The sequence below is a fragment of the Salmo salar genome, chromosome 19 (genome assembly GCF_965601325.2).
Source record: "Salmo salar chromosome 19, fSalSal1, whole genome shotgun sequence".
NCBI classification, from domain to species: domain Eukaryota; kingdom Metazoa; phylum Chordata; class Actinopteri; order Salmoniformes; family Salmonidae; genus Salmo; species Salmo salar.
Window position 1 is genome coordinate 72,525,417 of NC_138309.1, and position 15,725 is coordinate 72,541,141.

Consider the following 15,725-nt stretch of genomic DNA (forward strand, 5'->3'; position numbering starts at 1 on the left):
GGGTGTGGATGAGGAAACCAGTCAGTTTCTGGTGTGACCACAATTTGCCTCATGCAGCGCGATAGTTCTCCTTCGCATAGAGTTGATCAGGCTGTTGATTGTGGCCTGTGGAATGTTGTCCCACTCCTCTTCAATAGCTGTGCGAAGTTGCTGGATATTTGTGGGAATTGGAACACGCTGTCATAGTCATCGATCCAGAGCATCCCAAACGTGCTCAATGGGTGGCATGTCTGGTGAGTATGTAGGCCATGGAAGTACTGGGATATTTTCAGCTTCCAGGAATTGTGTACAGATCCTTGCGACATGGGGCTATGCATTATCATACTGAACAGTGGCGGTCAGTGCCGTTTAAGATGAGGGAGGACCATTTTTTTCATGAGCATGGCCTTATTTCTATTACAGCATATTAGATGACTCTCATTCATATTCCATTCACCCAGTTCAATGTAACAGCGATAGGTTTAGGCTACTACATGACACTACTATATTCGAGTACTGCATGATACTTGAATATACCCATTTTCCCGAGCGTATGAATGAAAGTTTACAACGTAGGTGCACAAAGGTCGAGAGACACATTTGAAGTGACAGAAAGTGACACATGGACAGACAATACCGCCTTGCACACTCTTGCCTGCATCTAGCTGATATAGGGTGAAACGTTTTTCAACAGAATCGGCAGAATAAATACACCCCTGATCACATGTAAACCCAGTTCACTTTCATAGTAGCAACATTGTATTCCTTCTCGCATCTATGTGCTCTCCTCCTCCTCCTCCTCCCTTCGCTTGTGGACTTCAATGCACAACACATCAGCTGTATGTGACCAGGCGAAAAATGCTTTCCAAGCCAAACCGTTAGACACAGCCTACATCGTTGTCACCATAATGGCTCAAGTAACATCATAGTCAGCATAGCTAATAGAACTAATGCGTTAGTAAACCGAGCTAAAATCATGCAGTAACGTCGGTGGGCCCTGGTGGAAATAAATTTGTAATACCAAAAGCTTACCTTGACATGAAGAGTTCCAGTGTTTTGTTGGAAAGTCATAGCCAGCTAGCTAACATAGCATCCATCTCTTTTAGCAGGGTGTTTCAGTAGGTTAAACTAGCTAGCTGCATTTGCTAGCTAAGTGAAACTGAAAAAAATGCCACTCTTTCTCTATTTCTTGCTTCACCTTCTTTTTGGAAGAAATTAATTTGTTCAAAATTGTTCAACTATTGTCTTTCTCTCTCTTCGAGTCAACCACTCACCACGTTTTATACACTGCAGTGATATCTAGCAGTAACTTATGTGTTCAGTACTGTATTAATTCTCTGATCCTTTGATTGGGTGGACAACATGTCAATTCATCCTGCAAGAGCTCTGATAGGCCGGAGGATGTCCTCCAGAAGTTGTTATAATTACTGTGTAAGTCGATGGAAGGAGGTAAAGAACCATGAGCATCCTAAGTTTTGTATTGAAGTCAATGTACCCAGAGGAGGACGGAAGCTAGCTGTCCTCCGGCTACACCATGGTGCTACCCTACAGAGTACTGTTGAGGCTACCTTCTTTGCATAATAGTGTGTTTTAATAAATTATTTAGTGGTGTGGTTATATTTAGTATAGTTTTATCTAAAAAGGATAACTTTTTTAAATGTTTTACCATTTACATTTTTTTATGAAATTCACTGAGGATGGTCCTCCCCTTCCTCCTCTGAGGAGCCTCCACTGATGCTGAAACATGAGGTGATGGCGGCGGCTGAATGGCACGACAATGGGCCTCAGAATCTCATCACGGTATAGCTGTGCATTCAAATTGCCATCAATGAAGAGCTCAATTATCCAGCGTGCCAGTGCCCATTTTAGGTGAGAATTAGCCCACTGAAGTCTGTTACGACACCGAATTGCAGTCAGGTCAAAACCCTGGTGAGGACGACAAGCACACAGATGAGCTTTCCTGAGATGGTTTCTGACAGTTTGTGCAGAAATTCTTCGGGTGTGCAAACCGACAGTTTCATCAGCTGTTCGGGTGGCTGGTCTCAGACGATCCCGCAGGTGAAGAAGCCGGATAAAAAAGCCGGATGTGGAGGTCCTGGGTTGGCGTGGTTACACACGGTCTGCAGTTGTGAGGGCAGCTGGACGTACTGCCAAATTTTCAAAAACAACATAGGAGGTGGCTTATGGTAGAGAAATTAACATTCAATTATCTGGCAACAGCTCTGGTGAACATGCCTGCCGTCAGCATGTCAATTGCACGCTCCTTCAAAACTTGAGACATCTGTCGCATTGTGTTGTGTGACTAATCTGCATATTTTAGAGTGGCCTTTTATTGCCTCCAGCATAGGGTGCAACTGTGACATGATCATGCTGTTTAATCAGCTTTTTGGTGAACAAAAAAACAAAACAAAAAAAAGAATGCATGAAATGAAATGAAATTTAGGAAATGTATGAAATGTATGCACTCAGACGCTCTGGATAAGAGCGTCTGCTAAATGACTAAAATGTAAATGTAAATGTTTGTCATATGCCACACCTGCCAAGTGTATGGATTATCTTGGCAAAGGAGAAATGCTCACTAACAGGAATGTAAACAAGCTTGTGCACACAATTTGAGAGAGATAAGCTTTTTGTGAGCATGGAATATTTCTAGGATGTTTTTTTTCAGCTCCAAAAATATGGGACCAACACTTTATATGTTGCATTTATATTTTTGTTCAGTGTAAGTATATCCACAGCGATTTCAACTGATTTCTTATGTTTTTGTGTCAAATTAACTAATTGTCTTTTGTTTAATTTATTTAACAACATTCTGACCTTTTTTTTTTGCATTATCTAGTCCAAATATGGCATGATTCCAATGTTTTTATCCGTTTGCATGACTTTCAATTGGGGACTTGTGTTTTGAAGGCGAACTGCACTTTCCACTATTGTGGCTAATCCTTATTGTGGCTCGCTTCACATAGTTGTGAATGCCGAAGTCAGTTACTTCCCTGGTTTTAATGGACTAGTTCGTTTTGCATGGCCCGGTGCCCTGGTTAGGTGGAGTTTGTTGATTTTAGACAATTCCATTGGTCCTTAAATAAAATCTCCACCCACCCGGGGCACCGGGCCATGCAAAACAAACTCGCCCAATGTCTATGGTGGGTTCGCGCAGCTGTAGCCTATCACATGCCTTCAGCAGTATCTAACGTGGCCAATTGTTTCCACCCAACTCGATTTTATTTGGAGAAGGATATCAGCCTACACGAAAAATTACTTGTTAGATTGTTACTGCCAATCTGTATGTCACCGTGATAGTCTACTGCTCAATGGAGGGAGTAGGCTATGTACTGCAAGTCAAGGGACAGTGTGTAGCCAACATCAGTTATTGCAGTAATTTTTACCAAAAAAGTAATTTTCTACTACGGCATTAACTTCTACATTCTAAAAATATATATTTTGTGTTGAACAGGAAACTATGGTCTTGGGACAAAGCCAGATACTGTTCCGTCATTGGTTGCTTTGATAAAAGTAAACAAAATCGAGTGTCGATTCTGTAGATTGAGATGTAAGGGCGGAGCTTATGATTGACATATAATGCTCCTCCTACCACTGTGACAGTGGTTAAAAAGCTCAGCTCTCGAATAGAAGAGGCACATCATGGAAACGCTGAAGCAGAATTTAAGCACCATAGCGCGAATGTGATATCCACTTTCACATAATTATTGGCATTGCTGCGATTGAATGTGTGTTTGTTATTTGTAACTCGACACAGCCCATTATACATTTTCTTTCTATAGTTCAATTTTGAGTAAAAAATTACATACCTGAAGAACCAAACGATCTGCACACTAATGTTACCTCAAAGTAGCTAGATGATTTGTCCTGTGGTTCATACTTAAACCCCCACCACGACAAGAAACCTAGCTACAGAGGAGCACCTCAATTTCCAAAAATTGGCTTGGATAAAGATTTGCCCCGAAGAAGATAATTCAGGAGATAAAAAAGGTAACTTTAATGTTGTTTAACTTAATGTACTAGCTAGTCGCTCTGGATAAGAGCGTCTGCTAAATGACGTAAATGTAAAATGTAAATTTAGCTAGCTGCAAAGTTTTAGCTACCGAGTTAGCTAGCTAAATGGGAGAGACATTATGCGCAACAGTGGCAGTGAATTTGTGGATTTGAGTCAAGAGTAGCTAAGTTAGCTAGCTAGCCAGCCAGTCAGACCTTTTTGATTACATTAACTTGTATACATTACTGTATTATACATCAAAGGGCTGGAGAGGTCGTGCCCAAGCCAGACGTGGGATAATATAGTAACTAGCTGTTCTTTTTTTTAATAATCAAAAATGTGCTATTTTGTTCCCTGTTTTCCTCCATAGTGCACTACCTACTTGATACAGGTGTAAACAACAAGACATTGCAGGTGCAGTAAGTAATGTTACGATCTTCTTATCTAATAATAGCAAGCTAGCTTGGTGAGATTAGGTCAGCTTTATATCCATGGCAATTTTCTTAATGTGCCTTGTATAACCAGAATGCTGAATAAACTGCCATTTCAACTTACTCTGCCAGTTGTCCACTTTGTCATTATGCTGTTGGAAATTTGATTAAAAAATATCCAAAAGAAAGCATTGTGGTTATCCTTATATATGAGCCATATTACAATTCCCAACAAGTGGGTTAACCCTATTGGCGCGATGCATATGGTGTAGGCCAGAGACATCGGTTCGCTTCCCTGTCCTGTCGTTTACTACAGAGAGAGACGTTTTTAAGTTGGTTTAATAATACTTTCCTGTGGATATTTTGTATCAAATTTATAACTGCATAAGGATGAAACTCAGTGGACAACAGGTAGAGTATGTTCTCATGAATGTATTCAACATTCTGACTTGTAGCCTAAAGGGACTGTTTAGTCATCCGGGATATACTGTACCTTCAGAAAGTATTCATAGCCCTAGACTTAATCCACATTTTGTTGTGTTACAGCCTGAATTCAAAATGGATTAAATTTTTTTTAAATCACCCATCTAGACACTGTCATGACGTTGGCCTGTGGGTAAGGTTTATGACCCCCCCATAAATACCTTTCTCCCTTCCCCTCTCTCTCTGACCCTACTGAAGGACTGTTGAATAGCCTTTGTTAAATAGAGAGAGTCTGGGAACATCAAACAAATGGGGAAAAGGAACCATATTTCGGTAATAGAACCAGTTGGAAATATGCGTTGGAACTTAATGAGTATGGATGTCAGTTTGGTTGTCATCTGAGACATTATGACTGATGACAGGACGACATAAACTGTACCTGGGAAAGTCTACATATTCTAGTTATGAAATTCACATGGAATTGTTGTGCAATTTAAATGTTTGATATTGAGATTGTTTGTTAGGAGATTAAATGTAATTTTAGCTTCCAAATGAGAGAATTGGGTTTTCATAAGGAAAGTGCCCTGCTTAATCAGTGGCCCACCCCTGTGAAGAGACAGGGGTTATAAACAATGAAACACACCCTTCTCCCCTCGCCACTATATAAGACAATGACACAATGTAACCAGAGTTCCACTACGGGAGGTCTGAAGCCTCTGCGTTAAAAGGATACACATATCAAGTACAGAACTAAGCCAACCTCGGCGTGAGCTTTGGTTGCGAATGGTATGAACTTTGAACTTATTCACTACAGAAGTGATACTTCCTAGCCATTGAGTTAGCAGCGGCCGCTGTAGACGTGGGCTAGGAAAGGACGGACGACAGATCCAGTCTAACACACGACGAAGATACCACAACGTATCCAATTTACCACCAGAGACATTCTTCCGAGGACAGGAAGATCTCTGTTTTCCAACCCGGCCAGCATCTACGACCAATCTACCGAAGCGCAGCTCAGAGAAAATATTTATTGCATTTTCCTTTTCCAAATGGGCGGTAATTTAGAATGCATAAGATTCTGTATTTACGATAGCATAGCTGCTGTTTCTTTTGTTCCTCAGTCTTCCCGCTCTTTCATTCAAGCCCAACCCCCTTTCTTTGTGTAACAAGCCGCCATGTCGGCTCCGTCCACCAGGGGCGTTTTCTGTATGACATAATTTGTATTCTGTGTATATGTAATTCTGTGTGATTAGTTAGGTATTTAGTAAACAAATAATTAAACCCAATTTTGTATTGCTGATTCAACTTGTTAGCCAGGGTTCGTGAAGATAATTCTTGGTTTACAACTTTCATTATGAGACTGAAAATAAGATGAGGATTAATATTGATGGCTAACGATGTGAAATATTACTACGTTTTTAAGAGTTTATTCAGAAGGTAACGGCTCTATAAACACTCTTCCGTGGTGTCCAGACTTTCTAGTTAATTAAATTTACATGATTAGCGAATCAGGTGATATTAATTACAGAGAAAGAATTTTATAGGATAGCATGTCATATCACTTAATCCGGCATAGCCAAAGACACAACACATTACTCCATAATGACAAAGTGAAAACATGTTTTTTGAAATGTTTGCAAAGTTATTGAAAAATAACACATCTAATTTTCACAAGCCTGAGTCAATACTTTGTGGAAAGGTTTTTGGTGGCGACTACAGCTTGGAGTCGTCTTGGGTATGTCTATATCAGCTGTGCACATCTGGATTCTCTCATTCTTCCTTGCAGATTTTCTCAAGCTCTTCAAGTCTTAACATATTTTTGTGGGATTCAAGTCTGGGCTTTGGCTGGGCTACACAAGGACTTTCACGTTCTTGTTCTGAAGCCATTTCAGTGTTGCTTTGGCTGTATGCTTGAGGTCGTTGTCTTGTTGAAATGAATATCAGTCTAATGTCATTTTCACTCTGAAGCAAGTTCTCATCAAGGATTTGCCTGTATTTGGCTCCATTTGGTTCTCCAGACATTGCGCTTTGCATTCAGGGCAAAGAGTTACATTTTTGTCTCATCAGACCTCATCAGACCACAGAGTCTGCCTTTTTCCAAACTCCAGGTGTGCTGTCATATGTATTTTAACTCCAGAGTAGCTTCAGTCTGGCCATTCTCCCATAAAACCCAGATTGGTGAAGTACTTTAGACTGTTGTCCTTCTGGCAGGTTCTCCCATCTCAGCCAAGGAACTCTGTAGTTCTGTCAGAGGTGTCATTGGGTTCTTGGTCACCTCCCTGACGGCAAGCTTTTGACAGAGACCACTGTGCTCTTGGAAACTTTCAACACTTTGGAAATAGTTTTATACCGTTCCCCAGATTTATGCCTCATCACAGATCTCGGAGATCTACAGACAGTTCCTTGGACTTCATGGTATATTTTCTGATATGCACTTCTTCTGTGGGTTTTATGGCAGACTACAACCCAAAAAGGTGTATTACCTCCACCAACTGGACAGAGTTGAAAAAACTAAGGTAAAGATTAAACCCATATGTGATAGGGAAAACTAACTTAATCCACCCAAAATAAAACAACCCCTGCAGCCTTCAGTGAAGGCCTATCCACCACCATGGACTCTTCAGGAGTACCATTCGAACCGTCAACCCTTTTAACAGCACCTGCTCTGGACAGACCTGACTTTTGCCACCTTTCACCCTTGTTGGGCATTACAAAGACTTGGCTTCATGGTTCCCACCACAATTGCAACTTGTCACATTTTCATCACTTTTAAAACACGACATGATCTTTTCCACAACTAGAACATCTCAGCTTCTCCCTTATGCAAACACTTGAAACAAGTCCAAAAGCTTTACAATGATCACACTGCATTGATCTTGGAACAATTGCCCAGACTCTGTAGTTTATAAATCCCAACTGCACTTGAGTAGGGAGAGACTCCATATAAAAAAAGAACAGATAGACTCTTCACTTTTTCTTCATTCACCACACGATTCATCCGACTAGCATCAAACACTCCAGGAATATTTTTAATCTCTGCAACATCGACTTCCCAGGAAATGGCAGATATTACCCCCTTGAGGGGTGCCCTGTTCTGAAAAGACAAAACAGAACACACACACATCAAGCTTCTTAATAAATTGGGTGAGATGCAACATACACTCCTTCCGATCCTCAGAAGAACAAAACATCTAAACAAGCCCGCCTCTCGTGATCCTCACAGCCTTCACCAAACCCAGCACTCTCTACCAGTTTGGATATATCAAATGGATTCTTCAAAATTGGTAGTCCAATCAGCTGCATCTCATTAACAAAACATACTCCTACAAGATAAGGGACATTCTTATCACTGTATGCTACTTTGCTCCGTATTCTATTCTTTTGGACAACATTCCAATTCTCCTTGATTCCCCGGCATTATATTTACGCTCTACACCAGCTTCCGCCATCTTTTCCATCATAACATCACTGACATGCAACTGTCAACTGTGGGACCTTATATAAACAGTTGTGTTTCTTTCTAAATCATGTCCAAACTATTTAATTGGCCACAGGTGGACTCCAATCAAGTTGTAGCGATGTCTCAAGGATGATCAATGGAATTTGGATGCACCTGAGCTCAATTTGGAGTGTCACAGAAAAGGGGTGTGAATAGTTTTTATGTAATCCATTTTGAATTCAGGCTGCACAAAAAATGTGGAATAAGTCAAGGAATAGGTATACTTTCTGAAGGCACTGTATATGTTAGCGACGAGTGTGAACTCTGAGATGTCCACACTCGAAAGCGCAGTGGCTAGGTTTTAGGGAGCTTTGAATTAGAGGTCAATGCCATACTTAAGTTGGACATGCTGTTTCTGTTTGTGACTCGCAGTTGTTTAAAGGTTTCTACAACAACACCCTGATGTTTAATTTCTTCCCAGCTGTAGTGGTGTATTCATCTATGCCCTGATCCACCATGGGCCCATACTTTGATTAAATACACATACAATACCCTATTTAGGTTGTCATCTGTTGTTTATCTATGAAGCTATATCTTTATGAAATGACCAACAACCTTATTATTGTTATCATATTATTATCCTTCAAGTGCTCCACCTGTGACGTCAGTGAAGAGTGACAATGTGAACAAAGGCATCTTCAAGACAGTCAGCACAAGGGTAATTTGATAATACTTTGTATCAGACCATACAGACATGTAATAGACCTCTCCTAGAAATACTGTTAGACGGTCACTTTGGTCTCGCCATTGCTCTTCACAACATTATCATGCAACCCTGCCTTTAACCTCTGTTGCCAACCTGTGGTCCTAATGGGTTTTATATCTCCAGTGGAGGCTGGAGGCTGAGCCACCAGAGGACGGTGAAGACACAGGTTTGTATTGTATTGTTCATGTTGACTGGAGATGTGTAAAAGTGGAATTTAAAATGTTGGATTATGGCTAAATTCCCTTTGAAATTAGACCAAATGTGCAAATAGACATGTTTTCCCAATCTCTGCTCTTGCTATCAACAGTCTGAGCACTTTTGCATTGAGACAGGATTATAAATTGCTCAGATAGTAGACCTCAATAATTTGGATTATCGGACCAGGCTCCGATTGTTGAATATACTTTATTTTTATGTATGATTATTCTAAAATAAAGAATAAAGAGGATTAGATGCAAGTAGACTCAATACTCCTCAAAATGAGTCTTGGAAAGAAAAAGGGTTTATGTGTAACCTACCATGTCTAACTCCCTGTTTTGTTTGGTATTTCAGGAGATGGTGCTTTCAGAGAAGAGCCGGGGGCTGTAGGAGGCCATGAATTTGCACTGGATGTGGCAGGCTCATCATGGTAGGCCAGAACTACAATCATAAGAATCAAAACGTGTATATTTCAACGATGCCTGTCTATCCAGGTTTATTAAATGCTCTGTCTTGCTGATGTCATCTGTGTACCATTAACAACTACAGGCTTGCTATTTAGCATTTTAATCCTCCTGCAACTGATGTTACCAATAGTTGTACCTGTCAGCGTAGGTCCCTACTGTAGGTCCTGAAAGTTATAACATTAGCTACCTAGACAATTATTTAGCGAGCTAAATATGCCGGAAATACTTATATTTGGCTATGCATTGCTTTGACCTAACTGTTCAACTCGAGGCCTCAATGCCTGGTTGGTGACACACTTTTGCCCCTGCTAACACATCTAACTCCAATAGTCACCTATCACGGTCTTCAGTTTAGAATGCAATTCGTTTCATCCCCAAAAATGTTTTACCCTTTTTATTAGTTGTATTATTTTGATATTGATTACTGCACTGTTGCAATAGGGCTGGGGAAAAAGTGTGACAAACCAATGTTTACCTTGGGCTTAGCACATTAGGCTGGTGTTCATGTGTTCATTTCACACCATTCAGTTATTAAAGTTGGTAATGTACACTACCGTTCAAAGGTTTGGGGTCTCTTCACTGTTGACATTGAGACTGGTGTTTTGCGGGTACTATTTAATGAAACTGCCAGTTGAGGACTTGTGAGGTGTCTGTTTCTCAAACTAGACACTCTAATGTACTTGTCCTCTAGCTCAGTTGTGCACCGGGGCTTCCCACTCCTCTTTCTGTTCTGGTTAGAGCCAGTTTGCACTGTTCTCAGAACAAAAATAGACTGACGAGTGTCAGAAGAAAGGTCTTATTTTCTAGCCATCGAACCCACAAATGCTGATGCTCCAGATACTCAACTAGTCTAAAGAAGGCCAGTTTTATTGCTTCTTTAATCAGGACAACAGTTTTCAGCTGTGCTAACATAATTGCAAAAGGGTTTTCTAATGATCAATTAGCCTTTTAAAATGATAAACTTGGATTAGCTAACACAACTTGCCATTGGAACACAGGAGTGATGGTTGCTGATAATGGGCCTCTGTATATCTATGTACATAGATATTCCATTACACATCCTCCGTTTCCAGCTACAATAGTCGTTTACAACATTAACATTGTCTACACTGTATTTCTGATCAATTTGATGTTATTTCAATGAACAAAAATGTGCTTTTCTTTCAAAAACAAGGACATTTCTAAGTGACCCCAAACTTTTGAACGGTAGTGTACATGCATGTGATAGGTGTCTCTATCTCCGGTCAGGTTTTGGAGCGAAACAGGGATGTGGTGGTTGACGTCAGTGTGTCTCTGCGACACGTTTGGGGACCATCACCAGGACCGACACTTTGCATAAGACAGGTGAGATCAGCTGACCCTTTTCCCTCCTGCGATTCATGGAATTAGTGCAGTGTAAACTAATTTCATTTTGAGAGACCAATGGGACCTGGTAAGAATTTATTGCCACCTGACTTTTCTCTCTGTTTGTATTTTCTTCCCTGTAGGTACCCCTGGTCTTCACAGTAGGATTAGGGTTACCTCACGGTTAACCTGCCCTCCATGAATAGTGGCTACCTGTAGTTTACAGCACAACTCTGTAATAGGAGACAACCATGTATCTGAATAAAGCATGCATTTAACTTTTGTGGCCTCTGATATATTAACCCTCCTCTAAACCTGTTCAACTGCAAGTGATGTAGAAAACTCTTGAATGAAGTTATGCATAGAATAATGACAAGGATGTGCAGTAAGCCTGTTTTTTTATGTTTTAAATTAAACATTTAATATATTATACCTTGCGACTCCTCAACCTCCAGGAACCCCTCGTAGTGCCAATCAGGAGAGAGGAATTTCCTCCTGGTGGAGCTGACGACACACGCCGGCAGCACTACTTGGTTCTCTTCCCAGGGCCCACTCCAGGCACAGCCTGTAGGCAGCAAGGCGTAATTGTCCACAAAGAACAAAACTAATATCTGTCAAGCACCATAAATAGCATGTTACCCAGCTGATACCATCATTGCCATTTCCAGTTGTAATATCTGGGATTGGGGGATTGCTAAAATAAATGGGCAGGATTGTATGGGTAAAAAATAGTGACATTCCTTCCAGGTAGACTACATCCTCCACACAAAACATTGAATGAACATGCCTCTATATACAAAGCCATGGGCTTTTCAGACTGGTATTTCAGTAACGTTACATCAGTATGGGAATGTTTGTTTGGTAGCTGGCTATATTGTTTCATTACCTTTTTCACAATGTAGCTTTCTATTAGTATGGAAATTAATTAATGTAACGTTAACTTGAGCTGGTGATATAAGTCAGCTAGGTAGAACAAGTCTAGTTAGCTAGACTGGTTCTAGCTAACGTTAGCTAACTTAGATGCAGCAAAGGAGTTTGTGAAAAAAGTAATGAATTCAATGAAATAACTAACCTGATGGACATCTGTCCTCCCACTCCCTCTGGTCTGGGCTACCTACTACAGTTCTTATTTGGCATGTGGAAGAAGGTGGTAAGTATTCCTCTGTCCTTGTGGGGGCCAATGCTGGGGTGGGCCTCACAATTTCTGCTCACAGTTCCTGCCTCTGTGCACACTCCTGATAGCAGAGGCATTCCTCTGTGGCCATCACCGGTTGGAGAGGTAGCTATGGCTATACTACCTAGTTGTTGGTCGCTGGGACAGGACGTTTAACTCTGGAGCCTAGGTGCTAGCTAGAGACCTATCTACAACTAAAGCTAACAGAAACATAAAATTAAAGCATTCTGGCCTTGAATTCAATTGCGAATATCGCTGAGAATTTAACTAAATATATTGAGCGTCAATATTGTCAGGATATAACACTATGTAGCTAGCTAATATTTTGTGCTGCTTCCTACTGGTTGCTAAGCGTGCCAAGTAGTCAAGACAGGAGAACAAAGTCACAGCCCTGAACATAGATCAGATAGATAACCAATCAAGGAATGCTGCATTCTCACTTTGACTGAGACTGTAAGATCTATAATCCTAATGATGTTTATATTTGTCCTTATTAGCAATTAGTTAGTTTTCCTTCATTTTTGAATGGGAATGATAGCAGATAAAATATTGGTTTTAATTACATCAACTATACCTTTCTCGAATATTGAAATGCAAGTGGTCGTAATTCATCTTTCTCTGTGATTCAAGTGTAAGGTCATTTAAAAAAGTGCCTATGGGATAGTGCACATTTTTCAACCCACCTTTTGCAAAAAACACTAGCGAACAGATCACAGGGTATAGAGTTCTCAGCTGATGTGCCAAATTTTGTTCAGGAATATGGACTATTGACAGAGAAAGGAGAAGAGGAAAAGGTCAATTTAACATGCATTGGCCAATCAAAACCTAATAGTTCAAGTTTTATTTGTCACATGCACAAGTATGCAGAAATGCGTAACTTGCAAGCCCTACCCAACAGTGCAGTAATCAATCTCAAAATAGTATAACTAATAAAAGGGTTAAAAAAATGTTTAACAAGATAGGAAGCCACAGTATATACAGGGTCAGGATGAAAATCAGGAGTAGCAAGATTAATAATAATATATTAAACAGTATGGCAGAAGCATAAGTGGTGGGTGGGTGGGTGGGTGGGTGTGTGTGTGGGTTGAGTGTAAGTGAAAGTGTGTGGGTGTTAGTGTGAGTGTGTGCAAGAGTGTCAGTGTAGGGGTGATAGGTGGATGTACATGTAAACAGGGCTGAAAAGTGACTGGTAGCAGGAATATATAAATACTTATGGTAATATACCAATGGTAATATATACAATGCATTCGGAAAGTATTCAGACCCCTTTGACTTTTTCCACAGTTACGTTACACATTTATTCTAAAATTGATTAAATAAAAAAAATCCTCAGAAATCCACACAATACCCCATAATGAAAAAGCAAAAACAGTTTATTTTAATTTTTTTGCAAATGTATTAAAAACAGAAATACCTAATTTACATAAGTATTCAGACCCTTTGCTATGAGACACGAAATTGAGCTCAGGTGCATCCTGCTTCCGTTGATCATCCTTGAGATGTTTCTACAACTTGATTGGATTCCACATGTGGTAAATTCAATAGATTGGACATTATTTGGAAAGGCACACACCTGTCTATATATGGTCCCACTGTTGACAGTGCATGTCAGAGCAAAAACCAAGCCATGAGGTTGAATATATTGTCCGTAGAGCTCCGAGACAGGATTGTGTCGAGGCACAGATCTGGGGAAGTTTAACAAAACAATTCTGCAGCATTGAAGAAGAACAGTGGAACACAGTGGCCTCCATCATTCTTAAATGGGAGAAGTTTGGAACCACCAAGACTCTTCCTAGAGTTGGCCGCCTGGCCAAACTGAGCAATCGGGGACAAGGGTCTTAATCAGGGAGGTGACCAAGAACCCGATGGTCACACTGACAGAGCTCTAGAGTTCCTCTGTGGAGATGGGAGAACCTTCCAGAAGGACAACCATCTCTGCAGCACTCCACCAATCAGGCCTTTATGGTAGAGTGGCCAGAGGGAAGCCACTCCTCAGTAAAAGGCACATAACAGCCAGCTTGGAGTTTGCCAAAAGGCACCTAAAGACTCTCAGACCATGAGAAACAAGATTGAACTCTTTGGCCTGAATGCCAAGTGTCACATCTGTAGGAAACCTGGCACCATCTCTACGGTAAAGCATGGTGGTGGCAGCATCATGCTGTGGGGATGTTTGTCAGCCGCAGGGACTGGGAGACTAGTCAGGATCGAGGGAAGGATTAATGGGGCAAAGTACAGAGAGATCCTTGATGAAAACCTGCTCCAGAGTGCTCAGGTCCTCAGACTGGAGCGAAGGTTTACCTCCCAACAGGACAACAACCCTAAGCACACAGCCAAGACAACACAGGCGTGGCTTTGGAACAAGTCTCTGAATGTCCTTGAGTGGCCCAGCCAGAGCCTGGACTTGAAACCGATCGAACATCTCTGGAGAGACCTGAAAATAGCTCTGACGCGACGCTCCCCATCCAACCTGACAGAGCTTGAGGTGTGCCAAGCCTGTAGTGTCATACCCAAGAAGACTCGAGGCTGTAATCGCTGCCAAAGGTGCTTGAACAGAGTACTGAGTAAAGGGTCTGAATACTTAGGAAAATGTGATATTTCTGTTTTTTATTTTTATAAATCTGTTTTTGCTTTGTCATGATGGGGTATTGTGTGTAGATTGATTAAGGAAAAAACGTAATCATTTTTAGAATAAGGTTGTAACGTAACAAAATGTTGAGAAACGTTAAGGGATCTGAATACTTTCCAAATGCACTGTACATCTAAACAGAAGTAATAGTTACCATTAACAGGATAAATAGATAGATACCTATGGTAATGGAAATCAATAATCAATGAACAGCAGCTTAGTGGTAGGAATAAATCTAAAACTATCGTTGCGTCTATTATGTATGCCCACCTGCTTATGCACATGTGTACATCTGTCTGTCTGTCTTTGTGTGTGATTGACTGACTGACGTGTGTGTGTGATTGACTGACTGATGTGTGTGCATGTATGTGTGTGTGTTATGACAGGTGCGTGCCATGGACAGCGGCGTGCCTCCCCGCTACAGAGACCTCCCTCTAATCATCAACATCCTGGACGTCAATGATAACACACCCGTCATCGAGAGCCAGGGGGGCTACAATGTCAGCGTCAACGAGGTGAGTCACTCAATCACACACGTCAGTCAGTGAGTCAATCACATATACAATCAGACACACATATGGAGAGTAATTTGGGCCGAGAAAGAGCCTACGGTAGATACTGATACCGATCACCAAGTTACCTAACATCTTAGTAAGCGCCTAAGATACCCTCATGAAATAACATGGATTGTCAATAGAGACACATTTTTTCTTAGGCGTCAAACTGCTGACACGTTCACATCATGTACTTGTCACATGACATGTACACGTCATATAGACATTGTGTTCACGTGACACTTACACATCACGTGTCATATTTCAATTTATTATCTGACAATGAATGTCTTCTGAATGTCTACATGTAAATGCTATCTGGTACGCCCA

General features: G+C 40.9%; 1 protein-coding gene across 1 annotated transcript in view; it reads left to right on the top strand.

Moving 5' to 3' along the window:
• LOC106579432 (cadherin-23) overlaps positions 1–15,725 on the top strand; it is a 692,150-nt gene that overhangs the window by 524,628 nt on the left and 151,797 nt on the right. Inside the window, exon 36 of the mRNA XM_082965932.1 lies at positions 15,228–15,356. Within this exon, the coding sequence (XP_082822058.1) occupies positions 15,228–15,356 (129 nt within the window). The remainder of the gene's footprint in view (positions 1–15,227; positions 15,357–15,725) is intronic.